Here is an 18,493-nt window from a genome sequence, read left to right on the forward strand (position 1 = left end):
TGAAGAAAACCTCATGTGTGAAGTGGAACCAGTCTGATCCAGTATATAAATGCCACTAGCAAATGTGCCACTGCTGAGATCAGTGGCCCCTGACAATGTAGTTAAGTAAAGTTGTTTCAAAACGGTTTCATCACCCTTATTAACACATTAATGTCTCATTGTACCAGCACATCTGACTGGAGCCACAATTCTGGAAAATGCTTTGCAGACATTGTGTTGTAGACATGATGTAGCTACCTTGGCACTTATGCAGCATCTCCTGAGAGAGTTCTAAACATCATTTTTTCTTTTTTAAATAGGAAACAAAAATCTCTGACGCAGCAGGTGGCACAACCTGTTCATATAGAGACCTTAAACATCCCCACTAGAACTCTTGCCAGTATATGAACAGATTGGTAGAATGAAGACTGGGGCTGACCAGTAACTAAACCCTTGTACAGGAATTTTGTTAACCCCTCTGATGCCTGCTACGCAGAGACGATTATTTTTATTAACCACACAAATGCCAGGTACACGCAGACCAGTTATTAACCCCTTGTTACACAGCAGGCCCCTTGCAGCTGTTTTTCTAGTGCTCTTCCTGTCAGGTGCATGGGCTGTAATTGAAGAAGGGAGTTGACAGGCGTTTGGTGCTGTTACAGTAAAGGGGGGCTTGAGACGGTAGAAAGAACAGTGGGGGCACACAGTTTATAGTCACAAAACAAGCAGCCTTCTTTCTATTACTATCAACAAGTTTGTTGGGTAAATGACTGTTGTTTGTACACAGAAACCTTGATGGTTCCTTCTTTTTTTGGCAACTAATAGATTTTTTACTGTTTCTTCTGAGCAGTAGAGGTAAAACCTACACAAATGCAATTTTGCTTTTTCTGGTAAGAGAAAAAAACATGTTCATAGGCCCTGAAGGTTACGTAATGGCTTGACTGCAGTCTGAGGGACCAAGGTCCATTAAATCAGGACCACTGGTCAGACCGCCTGGTTACTGGGTAAAGTTATGCCCCATTCTAGCGAGAGGCAATCATTTATCTGATAGGTGGCCCCAATCACTTTCTGTGTTTAGCTCTGGATAAGAAGTACTGATCCGAGGCTAATGTTTGTACGGGTTAAACACATATGCAAACAACTGTATAATAAAATACTGTAACACGTTTTGTTCCTTCAAGGCTACAAACTGCTCTAGCTTGCAACTACTGCTTTATATAACCACGTGTAGTGCGTTTACGGTCACCTGTGTCAATAATACATAAGTAAAATAAAAGCTAGGCGGAATATATACCCAAAGAGTGTTCCTGCTGTCCGTGCAGAGTGTGCGTTCCCAGGGCCGGATTTCCCATTAGGCACAGTAGGCATGTGCCTACAGGCGCCTTGCAGTGAGGGGCGCCTGCCTGTCAATAATAAAAAAAAAAAAAAAAAAAAAAAAAAAAAAAAATTTTTTTTTTTTTTTTTTTTTTTTTTATGAGGGCATTTATTTTAGTAAGAATTGTGCTGCCAGGTGCCTACAAAGTCGAGTGTTTCATTGGGAATATGTTACAGCAGTTGAGGGAGCCATGAAGGAGAGAGGGGCAAAGATTAAAACTAAACCCCTCCCATTGAATTTCTAAATTCTAATTTTAAACACATTTGTTGACCCCTGGATTACATATAATCTACAACATTCCATGTTTTCCTTTGAGAGCAACATCATATGATATTTATATTTCAGAACAAAATAAATGTAACATCTGTGTGTGTTTGTACCAAAAATATCAGAGTTTACAAGATTTTTTTCCCTACATTTTATATTTTCTTCCACTGGCTGCACAGGTTGTTGATGGTGATGAGCTTGCATGCTGCTAGTTTTAATATTGCTATTGTTTACACAAAACTGTGTTTGACTCCAACAAAATGTTAAGCACATAGTCAAAGTCATCTCCAGAAAAGCAATACACTAATGGCTTGTCAATAAACATGTCCTATGAGCCCATCTGGGTCTGCACAGATGTGTATTGCTGTCTCAGAACTGACATTGACTATGTGTTTAACTCTTTTGCAAGAGGCTAACACACTTCTCTGCAAGCACTAGTGCAATAATAAAATGCCCAGCAAACTGTCACATTTGATGTCCCTTTAAATAGGGTTTTCTTTAGAATATTTTGCATTAAAAGTTTAACATGATTTGTTTTTGTTATACATAATAGAAATTGTATGGCCATTTGAGTCAAGTGAATATTGATTTTTGGTGTAGCTTCCATTACAACAAATATTGCAATTGGTGTGTGTATTTGTGTATCTCCATAAAAGGGAAAATGTAATTTTACATCTAATATTTATTTTTAGTTGTCCTAAATAATAATAAAAAAAAGTCCTCATTTTTTCCACTTTTTTCTAGGGGGGGTGGGGGGGTGGGGGGGGCGCTTCAGGTTTTTGTGCCTACAGGCACCTGAGATGTAAATCCGGCCCTGTGCGTTCCTGGGCAGCATCTTTCATTTTACTTCACAGTTCTGTGTAAATTCCAGATTATATTGTGGGTTTGAAATGCTGATTAGTAGAGATGGTGAAGACTCCTTACCAGGAAATTGAACGCGATTCATGTCTGGGAGTGCAGATGGCGTCCGGTTAAATGTCATTTATATGCGCCCCAGCCTCACAGGCTTTCCCTGCGAGAGGTTGATGGGTTTATTAAGTAGCCGCACTTCTCCTGAGATTAAATTATTTAGATCTGTGGGTCACTGAGTCAGCGATTAGCAGTTGGCTTCAAAAGAAGAAAAATACTTTGTTGAATTCATTATAAGATCTTAGCCTCATGGGATATTCTTACCTATGACTGAATATTGGGTAAAATACAGGAGTACTTTTTAGAGTATTATTGTGGAACATAAGAAAGGCTGGTCTGTATTAACTGTTTCAGGCAAAACATGAAACTGTAGGATTTTGCCATATGCTGCTTATTTAAAGGGACATTTAACTAAAAATAAAAATTTACCATAAAATGTTTAATTATGCTCAGTGACAGAACTTTGCAGTTTATACTAAAGGAGTGCCTGCTCAGAGATTATTTCAAGATTCAGATAGAGCAGCAATTTTCTTCATACGTGGAAAGAGTCCACAGCTGCATTCATTACTTTTGGGTAATAAGAACCTGGCCACCAGGAGGATGCAAAGACACCCCAGCCAAAGGCTTAAATACTCCTCCCACTCCCCTCATCCCCCAATAATTCTTTGCCTTTCTTTGCAGGACGTTGGCAGAGAAGTGTCAGAAGTTTTCGATAGTCTCTTTTGGAGGGTTGTACTCTTCGGCATGAGTTTTTACTAGTCCTGTCAGCCTCTCAGTGAGAGCATGGGTGAAAGTTAGAGCCTGGAGATGCAGGGAGAGTCTTTCTGCGAAACCATCCCGACTCCTATTACCAGCTCCATAAGCAATCAGCGTTGACGAGTTTCACTGCCTGCTTTTTTCTCTCAAGCCCATGGCAGAGGCGACGCTACTATCTGTCACACTTGAAAGACCATGCTCCTGTTCCACGGCGTAGATTCCGGTTAGATCGTTTCATTTTACTTTCATCATGGATGTACTGTAATTTCAACTGTTTATCCGAGAGGGGCTACAACCTTTCGGGGATAACTTTAACATAGGGTCTCAGTGAGGCTCCTTTTTGTATCTAGGAATCAAGGGTTAATATCTCCTGAGAGGGATTATTGAACAGGGGGGTTTATAATCATGTTCGTTATGTGATTCTGTTTGCTACTGTGTAGTGTTGCTTCGGCTCATGGCTATTTTGGAACATAGCGGCCTATGTCTAGTGACGCAGCCTTTTCGGTCGGGCATGCTTTTGCATGGACTGCACAGTTTACCATTTCCATTTTCCTGATAGCGTGGCGATGGATAAATCATAATCCGCTGGTGTCTGGTTCTCCTGGAGGCGGCAGTGTCCTAGTTATGAAAGATTCTTGGAGACGAATGTCTCTGATTCAGACTCTACTTCTTGCAAAGAATATGAATTGGCCCGTGTGATACATGCCCATCAGTTATGTTCCCAATGCTGTTTTAGAGTGCTCTGTTCCTCGGGATCGGGGAATCGGGTGCCCACTTAGCCATCCGTCTCTGGGGATTCTATTTCTCACGAGACAAGTTCCCTACCATCAACTCTTACTACGCATGCAGGTAACCCAAACGCTGCTTATCCTTTCTAGGGAGTGTGGCCTGTTCCCACCAGAGGTTACGACACGGTTCCGCACTGGCCATATCTTTGGCGCTGGCGCATCTGCACCTCCCGGGAGTGTGCTTATGATATTGTCCGTGTTTCCTTAACCGGGGCTTGTCGGGCATGGGATCGCCTGGTCCAATTCAGCCTTTCCAGAGGGAGCGACTGCCCCTGAGGTCTCAGGGGGTCAACTTTTGGGGCCGGTGTTTCCTTTTGTCCCGGCGGAGGTATGTTACGCCTTTTTGTTATAGACTGCTGCGCCTTCGTGTCCTGCTAAGGAACTTTTTTAGCGTTGCTGGAGGATCCCACTCTTAATGGGTCTGGGGATTCTCAGTCTTACTCTTCGACTGGCTTGCATACATAGACATAAGGGAATGAAGTAATCTTCTTATAGTCTGTGTTATTTGTGTACACTTTTCCAGTTCTGTGCTTGGACTGGTCCTGCGGGTCTGTCCTTTTTTCCTGGGCGATAACCTACCGGTTGCCTTATCTTTTATTTTCATCCGTTGAGGATGATTTTTTTATTTGGTTTAAAGCTCATGTTGTGGTGTGATGTTTCCTTCGGGAACTTTCCTCTCTGGAATTGATACTCGCGATTTTTTGGTCGCTCCGTTTACAAAGGTCTGTCTGACTGTTCTTTATCCCTCCATCATCTGGGGAGACTATGTGGCCTTGACAGTGCTGGGGCCCTTGGTTTCAGGCTGGTCCTGACTGGGTACAAATTCTTCTGTCTTTGAGGCCTAGTTTAGACACGTGGCACCCTTTTATGTCCAGTTGATCCGGTGAGGGAGCCTAGTTATCACAATATGATTTGTGTGATTGTCTTGTTTTACAAGCTTCAACTAGCATCCTGAGAGGACTTGAGGGTCTGTGGTTGCTTAGGGGCATGGGGGATTGGTTCAATCCTCATTTGCCTTTCAATCTAGTGTGCCGGGACTCCGTTGAGATCCGGGGCGACATTCTCAGTCTTTTTCGGGAACTAGAGTGTTCCTTCCCGTTGTGGGTTGGAGGCTTGGAGGATTTAGGTCTTCATACCGCCGTTCTTACGGTTTTGCTTTTCATGGTCTCTTTGGAAGTGTCCTTTTAGGACTTGTTCCTTTTAGAGGTTCTCTTCCTTTGGGTCGATACTTCGTCTGTTTTTTTTGGTGGCTTTGTCCGCTTATTTAGGAAGTAAAGGCCGTGAGGCTCTGTCTTCCTTCGGGAGTTAGTCGTCTCCATATCAGGGGCGATAGTAGATGTTTTTCCCAGCTTTGCGGTTGCACTTAGGTTGAAGATCCTCTCTCTGTTTCAGACTCCCGTGGTTTCTGTATTTCTGGGGTCTGGGCGTTGCCTCCCCTTGTTTCTATGAGACTGGTTGGGTCTCCGTTAGCCTGACACGGTTTCTCAGGTTTTTGCTCTGTTTTTATTTTGGACTCCTCGTGCCCTTTTTAGTTTTTTTTTTTCTGGAGTTCCTTATGCTAGATGGAAGCTAGCTCAGCATACTAATGCACTGTGACTACTCTGCACTGTAGCAAACCGAGGGTTGCAAGTTTGATCCCCGGCGAGGTCTACTCAGGCTTTCCTCCTTTCGAGGTTCATAAAATTAGCAGCGCCTTGAGTCCCTTAAGGGGGATTAGCCGCGCTTTACGAGTACAATCATGTTTTCTCCGTGCCTTTTCTTCTTTGTGGAAAAATACGGTAGTTTCTTCAGATGGAAAGAGTCCACAGCTCCCTGCCCATATTTTTTTCTGTGGGGCGTCTGTTATTTTTATTCTTCTGGCACCTTTTCACCCTGATGTTTCTTCTACTGTTCCTTATACCTCGGCAGAATGACTGGGGGATGAGGGGAGTGGGAGGAGTATTTAAGCCTTTGGCTGTGGTGTCTTTGCCTCCTCCTGGTGGCCAGGTTCTTATTTCCCAAAAGTAATGAATGCAGCTGTGGACTCTTTCCAGCGGAAGAAAAGAAAATGATCAGGTAAGCATAATTTATGTTTTTAAAAATTTTTCCAATGTACTTTTATTATCTAATGTTTCATACTCTTGGTATTCTTTGAATAAAAGCATATCTAAGTAGGCTCAGGAGCAATGCACTATTGGCACGTCGCTGCTGATCAGTGACTGTACACATTTGTCCCTCAAAGTGTTTAAATAGCTCCCAGTAGTGCATTGCTGCATCTTCAACAAAGGATACCAAGAGAATGAATAACTAGTGCAGATATATGTAATGACTGTGCCCTGGTCTCTAACAACTAGTGACACTGCAGATATGTCTAATGAATGTATCCTTTTCACTGCAACTAGCGACGCTGTTGATATATGTAATGACTGTATCCTGGTCACTGACAACTAGTGACCATGCAGATATATGTAACGACTTTATCCTGGTCACTGACAACTAGTGACACTGCAGATATATCTAATCAATGTATCCTGGTCACTGACAACTAGTGACGCTGCAGATATATGTAACGACCTGTATTCTGGTCACTGGCAACAAATGACACTGCAGATATATGTAATGACTATACCCTTGTCACTGGCAACTAGTGACGCTGTAGATATATGTAATGACTGTATTCTGGTCACTGACAACTAGTGACGCTGCAGATATATGTAACGACTGTACCCTGGTCACTGACAACTAGTGACGCTGTAGATATATGTAATGACTGTATTCTGGTCACTGACAACTAGTGACGCTGCAGATATATGTAACGACTGTACCCTGGTCCCTGACAACTAGTGACACTGCAGATATATCTAATCAATGTATCCTGGTCACTGACAACTAGTGACGCTGCAGATATATGTAACGACCTGTATTCTGGTCACTGGCAACAAATGACACTGCAGATATATGTAATGACTATACCCTTGTCACTGGCAACTAGTGACGCTGTAGATATATGTAATGACTGTATTCTGGTCACTGACAACTAGTGACGCTGCAGATATATGTAATGACTGTATTCTGGTCACTGACAACTAGTGACGCTGCAGATATATGTAATGACTGTATCCTGGTCACTGACAACTAGTGACGCAGATTTATGTAATGATTGTATCCTGGTCACTTACTAGTGACGCTGCAGATATATGTAACGACTGTATCCTGGTCACTGGCAACTAGTGACACTGCAGATATATGTAATGACTGTATCCTGGTCACTGACAACTAGTGATGTTGTAGATATATGTAATGACTGAATCCTGGTCACTGGCAACTAGTGACACTGCAGATATATGTAACGACTGTATCCTGGTCACTGACAACTAGTGACGTTGTAGATATATGTAATGACTGTATCCTGGTCACTGGCAACTAGTGACACTGCAGATATATGTAATGACTGTATCCTGGTCACTGACAACTAGTGACGTTGTAGATATATGTAATGACTGTATCCTGGTCACTGGCAACTAGTGACACTGCAGATATATGTAATGACTGTATCCTGGTCACTGACAACTAGTGACGCTGCAGATATATGTAACGACTGGTCACTGGCAACTAGTGACGCTGCAGATATATGTAATGACTGTATCCTGGTCACTGACAACTAGTGACGCTGCAGATATATGTAATGACTGAATCCTGGTCACTGACAACTAGTGACGCTGCAGATATATGTAATGACTGAATCCTGGTCACTGACAACTAGTGACACTGCAGATATATGTAATGACTGAATCCTGGTCACTGGCAACTAGTGACACTGCAGATATATGTAACGACTGGTCACTGGCAACTAGTGACGCTGTAGATATATGTAATGACTGTATCCAGGTCACTGGCAACTAGTGAGGCTGCAGATATTTTGGTTCACTGGCAACTAGTGACACTATAGATATATGTAATGACTGTATCATGGTCACTGTCAACTAGTGACACTGCAGATATTTCTGGTCACTGGTAACTAGTGACGCTGCAGATATTTCTGTTCACTGGTAACTAGTGACGCTGCAGATATTTCTGTTCACTGGTAACTAGTGACGCTGCAGATATTTCTGGTCACTGGTAACTAGTGACCCTGCAGATATTTCTGTTCACTGGCAACTAGTGACACTGCAGATATTTCTGGTCACTGACAACTAGTGACGTTGTAGATATATGTAATGACTGTATCCTGGTCACTTGCAACTAGTGACACTGCAGATATATGTAATGACTGTATCCTGGTCACTGACAACTAGTGACGTAGATATATGTAATGACTGTATCCTGGTCACTGGCAACTAGTGACACTGCAGATATATGTAATGACTGTATCCTGGTCACTGACAACTAGTGACGCTGCAGATATATGTAATGACTGTATCCTGGTCACTGACAACTAGTGACGTTGTAGATATATGTAATGACTGTATCCTGGTCACTGACAACTAGTGACGCTGCAGATATATGTAATGACTGGTCACTGGCAACTAGTGACGCTGCAGATATATGTAATGACTGTATCCTGGTCACTGACAACTAGTGACACTGCAGATATATGTAATGACTGTACCCTGGTCACTGACAACTAGTGACGCTGCAGATATATGTAACGACTGGTCACTGGCAACTAGTGACGCTGCAGATATATGTAACGACTGTACCCTGGTCACTGACAACTAGTGACGCTGCAGATATATGTAATGACTGAATCCTGGTCACTGGCAACTAGTGACACTGCAGATATATGTAACGACTGTACCCTGGTCACTGACAACTAGTGACGCTGCAGATATATGTAACGACTGGTCACTGGCAACTAGTGACGCTGCAGATATATGTAACGACTGGTCACTGACAACTAGTGACGCTGCAGATATATGTAACGACTGGTCACTGACAACTAGTGACGCTGCAGATATATGTAACGACTGTACCCTGGTCACTGGCAACTAGTGACGCTGCAGATATATGTAACGACTGTACCCTGGTCACTGACAACTAGTGACGCTGCAGATATATGTAACGACTGTACCCTGGTCACTGGCAACTAGTGACGCTGCAGATATATGTAACGACTGGTCACTGGCAACTAGTGACGCTGCAGATATATGTAACGACTGTACCCTGGTCACTGACAACTAGTGACGCTGCAGATATATGTAACGACTGTACCCTGGTCACTGACAACTAGTGACGCTGCAGATATATGTAATGACTGTACCCTGGTCACTGGCAACTAGTGACGCTGCAGATATATGTAATGACTGTATCCAGGTCACTGGCAACTAGTGAGGCTGCAGATATTTTGGTTCACTGGCAACTAGTGACACTATAGATATATGTAATGACTGTATCATGGTCACTGTCAACTAGTGACACTGCAGATATTTCTGTTCACTGGTAACTAGTGACGCTGCAGATATTTCTGTTCACTGGTAACTAGTGACGCTGCAGATATTTCTGTTCACTGGTAACTAGTGACGCTGCAGATATTTCTGTTCACTGGTAACTAGTGACGCTGCAGATATTTCTGTTCACTGGTAACTAGTGACCCTGCAGATATTTCTGTTCACTGGCAACTAGTGACCCTGCAGATATTTCTGTTCACTGGTAACTAGTGACCCTGCAGATATTTCTGTTCACTGGTAACTAGTGACGCTGCAGATATTTCTGGTCACTGGTAACTAGTGACGCTGCAGATATTTCTGGTCACTGGTAACTAGTGACGCTGCAGATATTTCTGTTCACTGGTAACTAGTGACCCTGCAGATATTTCTGTTCACTGGTAACTAGTGACCCTGCAGATATTTCTGTTCACTGGCAACTAGTGACACTGCAGATATTTCTGTTCACTGGTAACTAGTGACCCTGCAGATATTTCTGTTCACTGGTAACTAGTGACGCTGCAGATATTTCTGTTCACTGGTAACTAGTGACGCTGCAGATATTTCTGGTCACTGGTAACTAGTGACCCTGCAGATATTTCTGGTCACTGGTAACTAGTGACCCTGCAGATATTTCTGGTCACTGGTAACTAGTGACCCTGCAGATATTTCTGGTCACTGGTAACTAGTGACCCTGCAGATATTTCTGGTCACTGGTAACTAGTGACGCTGCAGATATTTCTGTTCACTGGTAACTAGTGACGCTGCAGATATTTCTGTTCACTGGTAACTAGTGACCCTGCAGATATTTCTGTTCACTGGTAACTAGTGACCCTGCAGATATTTCTGTTCACTGGTAACTAGTGACCCTGCAGATATTTCTGTTCACTGGTAACTAGTGACCCTGCAGATATTTCTGTTCACTGGTAACTAGTGACGCTGCAGATATTTCTGTTCACTGGTAACTAGTGACCCTGCAGATATTTCTGTTCACTGGTAACTAGTGACCCTGCAGATATTTCTGTTCACTGGTAACTAGTGACGCTGCAGATATTTCTGTTCACTGGTAACTAGTGACCCTGCAGATATTTCTGGTCACTGGTAACTAGTGACGCTGCAGATATTTCTGGTCACTGGTAACTAGTGACGCTGCAGATATTTCTGTTCACTGGTAACTAGTGACCCTGCAGATATTTCTGTTCACTGGCAACTAGTGACGCTGTAGATACTTGTAATGACTCTGCCCTGGAGCACCTAATATCTTTGTGTCATTAAGTGTTCAAGTATCCAGTGCCTAAAGTATTCACAAATTGTGAGTGTCTGTTTCTGTCATTATATAAAGATATTTAACTAAATTATCCTGCTCTCTGAAACCACAGAGATGCTGCTAATTGTATGTAGACAAAGTACTTGATGCTCGCTTGGACTTGCTACTCAACAGCAATGAAATGCAAATTTCTTTTCAGCAAACAGAATTAAATTTAATAAGTCCTACACAAGATTAGACCAAATGTTTGTGGTCCTCCAGGAAATCTGCATCAGAATAGTTCTGCGCTTGTGTCTGCGTTACACTGATCAGCACCTGCACGCGACAGGATCACAGCTGCGCCAGATCCCAACAAAGCCCAAACTTCTGTGTTTGTCAGGAAATAATATTGCTAATGTGATTTTCCTTCTGCTGGAATAATGCAAATGACCAGATGTACCTGAGTCCTTGGCACTGATTGCTGCTATCCAGATGCCCCAGTGCATGATTTCTGTGTTTGATATTGGTTGCTGTACAATATCCCCTGGATCATATTATAGCATAGTCTGTTTTACATGTTGCACAAGCAGTATAATCATTCAAGTTTTAGTCTCTTAAAATGCAGGTGTTGGCCCTGACTTTTCAAGACATAACTCTCTGGCAGCCAAAGATTAATAACAGCTGAATTTACATATAGTGCACTATTAACGTGTTCAGTTACATATCCCCTGTACACTATTAGCGTGTGCCAGTTACATATCCCCTGTACACTATTAGCGTTTGCCAGTTACATATCCCCTGTACACTATTAGCGTGTGCCAGTTACATATCCCCTGTACACTATTAGCGTGTGCCAGTTACATATCCCCTGTACACTATTAGCGTGTGCCAGTTACATATCCCCTGTACACTATTAGCGTGTGCCAGTTACATATCCCCTGTACACTATTAGCGTGTGCCAGTTACATATCCCCTGTACACTATTAGCGTGTGCCAGTTACATATCCCCTGTACACTATTAACGTGTTCAGTTACATATCCCCTGTACACTATTAGCGTGTGCCAGTTACATATCCCCTGTACACTATTAGCGTGTGCTAGTTACATATCCCCTGTACACTATTAGCGTGTGCTAGTTACATATCCCCTGTACACTATTAGCGTGTGCCAGTTACATATCCCCTGTACACTATTAGCGTGTGACAGTTACATATCCCCTGTACACTATTAGCGTGTGCCAGTTACATATCCCCTGTACACTATTAGCGTGTGCCAGTTACATATCCCCTGTACACTATTAGCGTGTGCTAGTTATATATCCCCTGTACACTATTAGTGTGTGCCAGTTACATATCCCCTGTACACTATTAGCGTGTGCTAGTTACATATCCCCTGTACACTATTAGTGTGTGCTAGTTACATATCCCCTGTACACGATTAGTGTGTGCCAGTTACATATCCCCTGTACACGATTAGTGTGTGCCAGTTACATATCCCCTGTACACGATTAGCGTGTGCCAGTTACATATCCCCTGTACACGATTAGCGTGTGCCAGTTACATATCCCCTGTACACTATTAGCGTGTGCCAGTTACATATCCCCTGTACACTATTAGCGTGTGCTAGTTACATATCCCCTGTACACTATTAGTGTGTGCCAGTTACATATCCCCTGTACACTATTAGCGTGTGACAGTTGCATATCCCCTGTACACTATTAGCGTGTGCTAGTTACATATCCCCTGTACACTATTAGCGTGTGCCAGTTACATATCCCCTGTACACTATTAGCGTGTGCCAGTTACATATCCCCTGTACACTATTAGCGTGTGCCAGTTACATATCCCCTGTACACTATTAGCGTGTGCCAGTTACATATCCCCTGTACACTATTAGCGTGTTCCAGTTACATATCCCCTGTACACTTAGCGTGTGCCAGTTACATATCCCTTGTACACAATTAGCGTGTGACAGTTACATATCCCCTGTACACTATTAGCGTGTGACAGTTACATATCCCCTGTACACTATTAGCGTGTGCCAGTTACATATCCCCTGTACACTATTAGTGTGTGCCAGTTACATATCCCCTGTACACTATTAGCGCGTGCCAGTTTCATATCCCCTGTACACTATTAGCGTGTGCTAGTTACATATCCCCTGTACACTATTAGCGTGTGACAGTTGCATATCCCCTGTACACTATTAGCGTGTGCTAGTTACATATCCCTTGTACACAATTAGCGTGTGACAGTTACATATCCCCTGTACACTATTAGCATGTGACAGTTACATATCCCCTGTACACTATTAGCGTGTGCCAGTTACATATCCCCTGTACACTATTAGTGTGTGCCAGTTACATATCCCCTGTACACTATTAGCGCGTGCCAGTTTCATATCCCCTGTACACTATTAGCGCGTGCCAGTTACATATCCCCTGTACACTATTAGCGTGTGCCAGTTACATATCCCCTGTACACTATTAGCTCGTGCCAGTTACATATCCCCTGTACACTATTAGCGTGTGCCAGTTTCATATCCCCTGTACACTATTAGCGCGTGCCAGTTTCATATCCCCTGTACACTATTAGCGCGTGCCAGTTTCATATCCCCTGTACACTATTAGCGTGTGCCAGTTACATATCCCTGTACACTATTAGCTCGTGCCAGTTACATATCCCCTGTACACTATTAGCTCGTGCCAGTTACATATCCCCTGTACACTATTAGCGTGTGCCAGTTACATATCCCCTGTACACTATTAGCGTGTGCCAGTTACATATCCCCTGTACACTATTAGCGTGTGCCAGTTACATATCCCCTGTACACTATTAGCGTGTGCTAGTTACATATCCCCTGTACACTATTAGCGTGTGCTAGTTACATATCCCCTGTACACTATTAGCGTGTGACAGTTGCATATCCCCTGTACACTATTAGCGTGTGCTAGTTACCTAACCCTTATACACTATTAGCGTGTGACAGTTACATATCCCCTGTACACTATTAGTGTGTACAAATATTCCCTGATAATTAATCAGGGAAATGAGGGTAAGTTACATACACCCTAATCCCTTCCAAGGTAAATATTATACCAATATGGGGGCAGTGCCTTGTGCCGAGAATATGTATTAATAAAGAAAGAGAAGGAAAGAAGCACTTTTTTGGCACACTTGGAAACCATAATAGGGGGAATGTATTGGGTACCATAATATGGGTGGTTAGGGGTCAACCGAGTTAATTAAAACTTAACTTTTACTAATACATAGTATAAAAAGGGTGAATACACATACATTTAAAACAAGTTAAAAAACATATAAATAAACATATAAATATTTCTGCTCCCCGTGTGTATTACATCCAATGTGTTAACTATTAGAAAACCGGATTGTCACAATGAATTAAATAAGCATGTATGAGGTAGTGAGATCCATTATATGTAGCACACAGACCCAAAGGCCCCTATTTCATATGCAGCCAAAAGACTGAGACTATACCATCTTAATGCTACTGTGAAGCTTTTTAAGAAGAATCATATATCCCCCATATCCATGCTATTACAAATCGGTATTTAAGCTAGTAGTTAAAAAACATGTACTGCAGATTTTTGCAGGGGTTAACTACAATAGAAACTATTGTCAACACAACTGGGATCAGTGTGAATGTCTGACGCGCGTTTTGCCACTGCTTTTGCAAATTTCGACAGCCAATTAGGATCAAAGTTGATGACACGTCATCTGTTCAGTGGCGCCTGGTGTTCTAAAATAAGTTGTATACTGCATAAGAATGCGTGACCTACGTCACTTCTGCTGACGTGAATCAGCTGCTGGAGGTGTGTGGCGCTCACTGCGAATGCGCAAGAGGCCCAACCTCCTCAAAACAGCTGATTAAAACTATGCAACGGGTCGAGGAATTATATGGCCCGCAGTCTTCATTGCGCAGGCGCAAACAATGCCTCGCATGCGCACACAGCCCCACTCCTCACTCATCAGAGACAAGGCGTAGGCGGCACACTGGCAGGCAACACAACCCTATTGCTTGTACAGCCACTGACTTCACGGACACACGGACCAATCAGATTATGCCCACCTCCATTCAATTTACAAATTGGTCCATCCCGCGCCGCAGACTTGCCGTGCCCGGAGGTGGGGGGTTTATTATGGGGGTTACAGGGTGTGCTGATGGGGCTTACGTAAGTTACACAAGGGGTGCCTGTAACCCCCATAAGCACCCCCTGTGTAACCGACATAAGTCCCATCAGCCCCCCCTATATTCCCTGTAATCTCCCCCACCGGGCACAGCAAATTGGCGGCGCGGGATGGACCAATTTGTAAATTATATGGAGGTAGGCAAATCAAACGCACTACGGAGCGATCAGGTAATACATAGGAAAAAAGCGTTACTGCATTATCTGATTGGTCCGTGTAGTCACTGTCTTGACAACCAAGGCAATGTTTGCGCAATGAAGATTACGGACCATAGAATTCCTCGACCTGTTCTAAAATAAGTTGCCATAAAAAAAGTTGTTTGGTGGAGGTTGTGCCTCTTGCGCATGCGCAGTGAGCGCCACACACCTCCAACATCTGATTTAACGACACCGGAAGTGTAGTAGTACCCGCATTCTTATGGTATACAACTTATTTTAGAATACCGGTCAGAGAGTAATGAGGTTCTATTTCATAGTGCGGTGGGCGTTGTCTGGTATCTCGCCAATCATAGGAGAGTTTAAGGGACAAATCCCGAGCCAATCAGGACAGTCATGATTAATAGTGTTACTGTTGTAAAATAAACGACAGTTTATAATTGAAATTCCTGTGCATCTCTGCATATTTGCCTATACACCTACAGCTGCATATCTGTACTGAATGTGTTTATTATACCGGTGTTTCCCATATATACATGTACAGTATTATTCTGCCTTATTCCTTATCGCTAGGTATCAGTAAGCATATAGACAATACAGTGTGTTGATCTTAAAGTTAGCCAATAGCTATTTCCTCATCACTTTTGATATATACTTGTCATATTGTTTTATTTATTTATTTTATCCTATATATCCTTATGTAACTGATCATCATATCCCCACTTACCTCAGTTTTTTAGCGGATTGTTATGTACAGTATACGTGATCTCTTATGTATAACTCTGTTTAGTCTGTGCATTTTTCATCAGTACATATTTTCATTATATCTTTTAAGGATTAATAAGTACACAAAAAAACACTCTATGGTACCCAATGCATTCCCCCTATTATGGTTTGAGTTTCCAAGTGTGCCAAAATAGTGCTTCTTTCCTTCTCTTTCTTTATTAACACTATTAGCGTGTGCCAGTTACATATCCCCTGTACAAGGTTAGCGTGTGCCCGTTACATATCCCTTGTACTCTATTAGCGTGTGCCAGTCGCATACCCCCTGTACAAGGTTAGCGTGTGCCTGTTACATATACCTTGTACTCTATTAGCGTGTTCCAGTCATATACCCCCTCTACAAGGTTAGCGTGTGCCCGTTACATATCACTTGTACTCTATTAGCGTATGCCAGTCATATACCCCATGTACAAGGTTAACGTGTGCCTGTTACATATCCCTTGTACTCTATTAGCGTGTTCCAGTCATATACCCCCTCTACAAGGTTAGCGTGTGCCCGTTACATATCCCTTGTACTCTATTAGCGTATGCCAGTCATATACCCCCTGTACAAGGCTAGCGTGTGGCCGTTACATATCCCTTGTACTCTATTAGCGTATGCCAGTCACATAACCCCTGTACAAGGTTAGCGTGTGCCCGTTACATATCCCTTGTACTCTATTAGCGTATGCCAGTCATATACCCCCTGTACAAGGCTAGCGTGTGCCCGTTACATATCCCTTGTACTCTATTAGCGTATGCCAGTCATATACCCCCTGTACAAGGCTAGCGTGTGCCCGTTACATATCCCTTGTACTCTATTAGCGTATGCCAGTCACATAACCCCTGTACAAGGTTAGCGTGTGCCTGTTACATATCCCTTGTTCTCTATTAGCGTATGCCAGTCACATAACCCCTGTACAAGGTTAGCGTGTGCCCGTTACATATCCCTTGTACTCTATTAGCGTATGCCAGTCACATAACCCCTGTACAAGGTTAGCGTGTGCCTGTTACATATCCCTTGTTCTCTATTAGCGTGTGCCAGTCACATTCCCCCTGTACAAGGTTAGCGTGTGCCCGTTACATATCCCTTGTTCTCTATTAGCGTGTGCCAGTCACATTCCCCCTGTACAAGGTTAGTGTGTGCCCGTTACATATCCCTTGCACATAGTGTGTGCAAGAGACGTATTATCTAATATAAAACTCTAACTTATCGTACATAAATGTGCCTTTGTTTCCTTCAGGTAACAGCCCTCTGGACAGCCCACGTAACTTCTCTCCTAACGCCGCTGCGCACTTCTCCTTTGTTCCAGCACGGAGGTAAGTGTGGGTGATTGTTCATGATGCGGTGTGTTTTCTGTGGGGTATTTCAGATGTGTGCAGATTAGAAACAACTTCTGTAAATGAAAAGTTGTTACTGTTGAAAAGATGAGTGCGTGACAGCAGGTAACCGGGTACTGTCTGATCACGTAAGTCTGAACCCCTCCTCTAGTTATGGGTGCAGCCATACTGAAGTCTAACTCTCACTGTCTTCCAGTGCTGACCTGTTTGCACATGTGCAGTAGGTTATCTGCAGTGTAACCTAGGTTCTAAAATAGAGGCCTCCATGATTAGATCGGGGAGCACCATATTAAACTATAGCCATCCAGAAAAACATGAATGCTTAAAAAATGTTTATAGCATTCAGACTGCTCGCATTTGGGCATTAAACACACAACTGTAATAACATGTCCCCCATATAATGTGTCTGAGAAATTGAGTAAACTTTCTCTAAACGCCTTAAAATGTTTTTGTTTCTTGGGTGCCAGAGAGTTCAGTAACATTCTGCCTCTTACCCTGGTACACAAGGGAATAAGGGTTTAATCTCTATTTTTATCGTTTTTGCCTCTATATATTTAGTTTTGGATTTCCTGCTGCTTGGTGAAGCTTCACCACAAGAGGGCACTATAATCTGCAAATTATAATTGTACATAATTATCTGTTTTGTGCAATAATCAGATCTGTATATCTGGCAAAAAGAATGTAATTGACATTTAGTGTCACTCACCCTCTGTGCAGTTTATAAATTCAGCTGGTAAACCATCAATTATTACAAAATAGAATATTTAAGTAGTACTGTTTGGTTTTTATCAAGGGAAGTGACTGAATATGTGTGATTTGTGTTTTATAACAAGGCCAGATAGCCCAAGGCTGTCATTTATAGTTATTTTGTGTATTTGCGTAATGAGCTGTTATATATACTGTGTGTGTTCTGTGACTGTACAGTAAGCACTGTCTATAATGTGTGTGTTCTGTGACTGTGCAGTAAGCGCTGTCTATACTGTGTGTGTTCTGTGACTGTGCAGTAAGCACGCTCTATACTGTGTGTTCTGTGACTGTGCAGTAAGCGCTGTCTATACTGTGTGTGTTCTGTGACTGTGCAGTAAGCGCTGTCTATACTGTGTGTGTTCTGTGACTGTGCAGTAAGCGCTGTCTATACTGTGTGTTCTGTGACTGTGCAGTAAGCGCTGTCTATACTGTGTGTGTTCTGTGACTGTGCAGTAAGCGCTGTCTATACTGTGTGTGTCTGTGTTCTGTGACTTTGCAGTAAGCGTGCTCTATACTGTGTGTGTGTTCTGTGACTGCAGTAAGCGCGCTCTATAC

The 18,493-nt window shown here is 42.8% G+C and overlaps 1 protein-coding gene across 7 annotated transcripts in view; it reads left to right on the top strand.

The window, feature by feature from the left end:
• Nucleotides 1-18,493, top strand: part of LOC128640941 (microtubule-associated serine/threonine-protein kinase 2) — a 538,333-nt gene that overhangs the window by 319,278 nt on the left and 200,562 nt on the right. For all 7 annotated transcript variants that reach the window (XM_053693406.1, XM_053693407.1, XM_053693409.1 and 4 more), the window contains one exon: nt 17,095-17,170. In XM_053693406.1, coding sequence (XP_053549381.1) covers nt 17,095-17,170 — 76 coding nt within the window. The remainder of the gene's footprint in view (nt 1-17,094; nt 17,171-18,493) is intronic.

The sequence above is a fragment of the Bombina bombina genome, chromosome 10 (assembly GCF_027579735.1).
Source record: "Bombina bombina isolate aBomBom1 chromosome 10, aBomBom1.pri, whole genome shotgun sequence".
Lineage (NCBI taxonomy): Eukaryota > Metazoa > Chordata > Amphibia > Anura > Bombinatoridae > Bombina > Bombina bombina.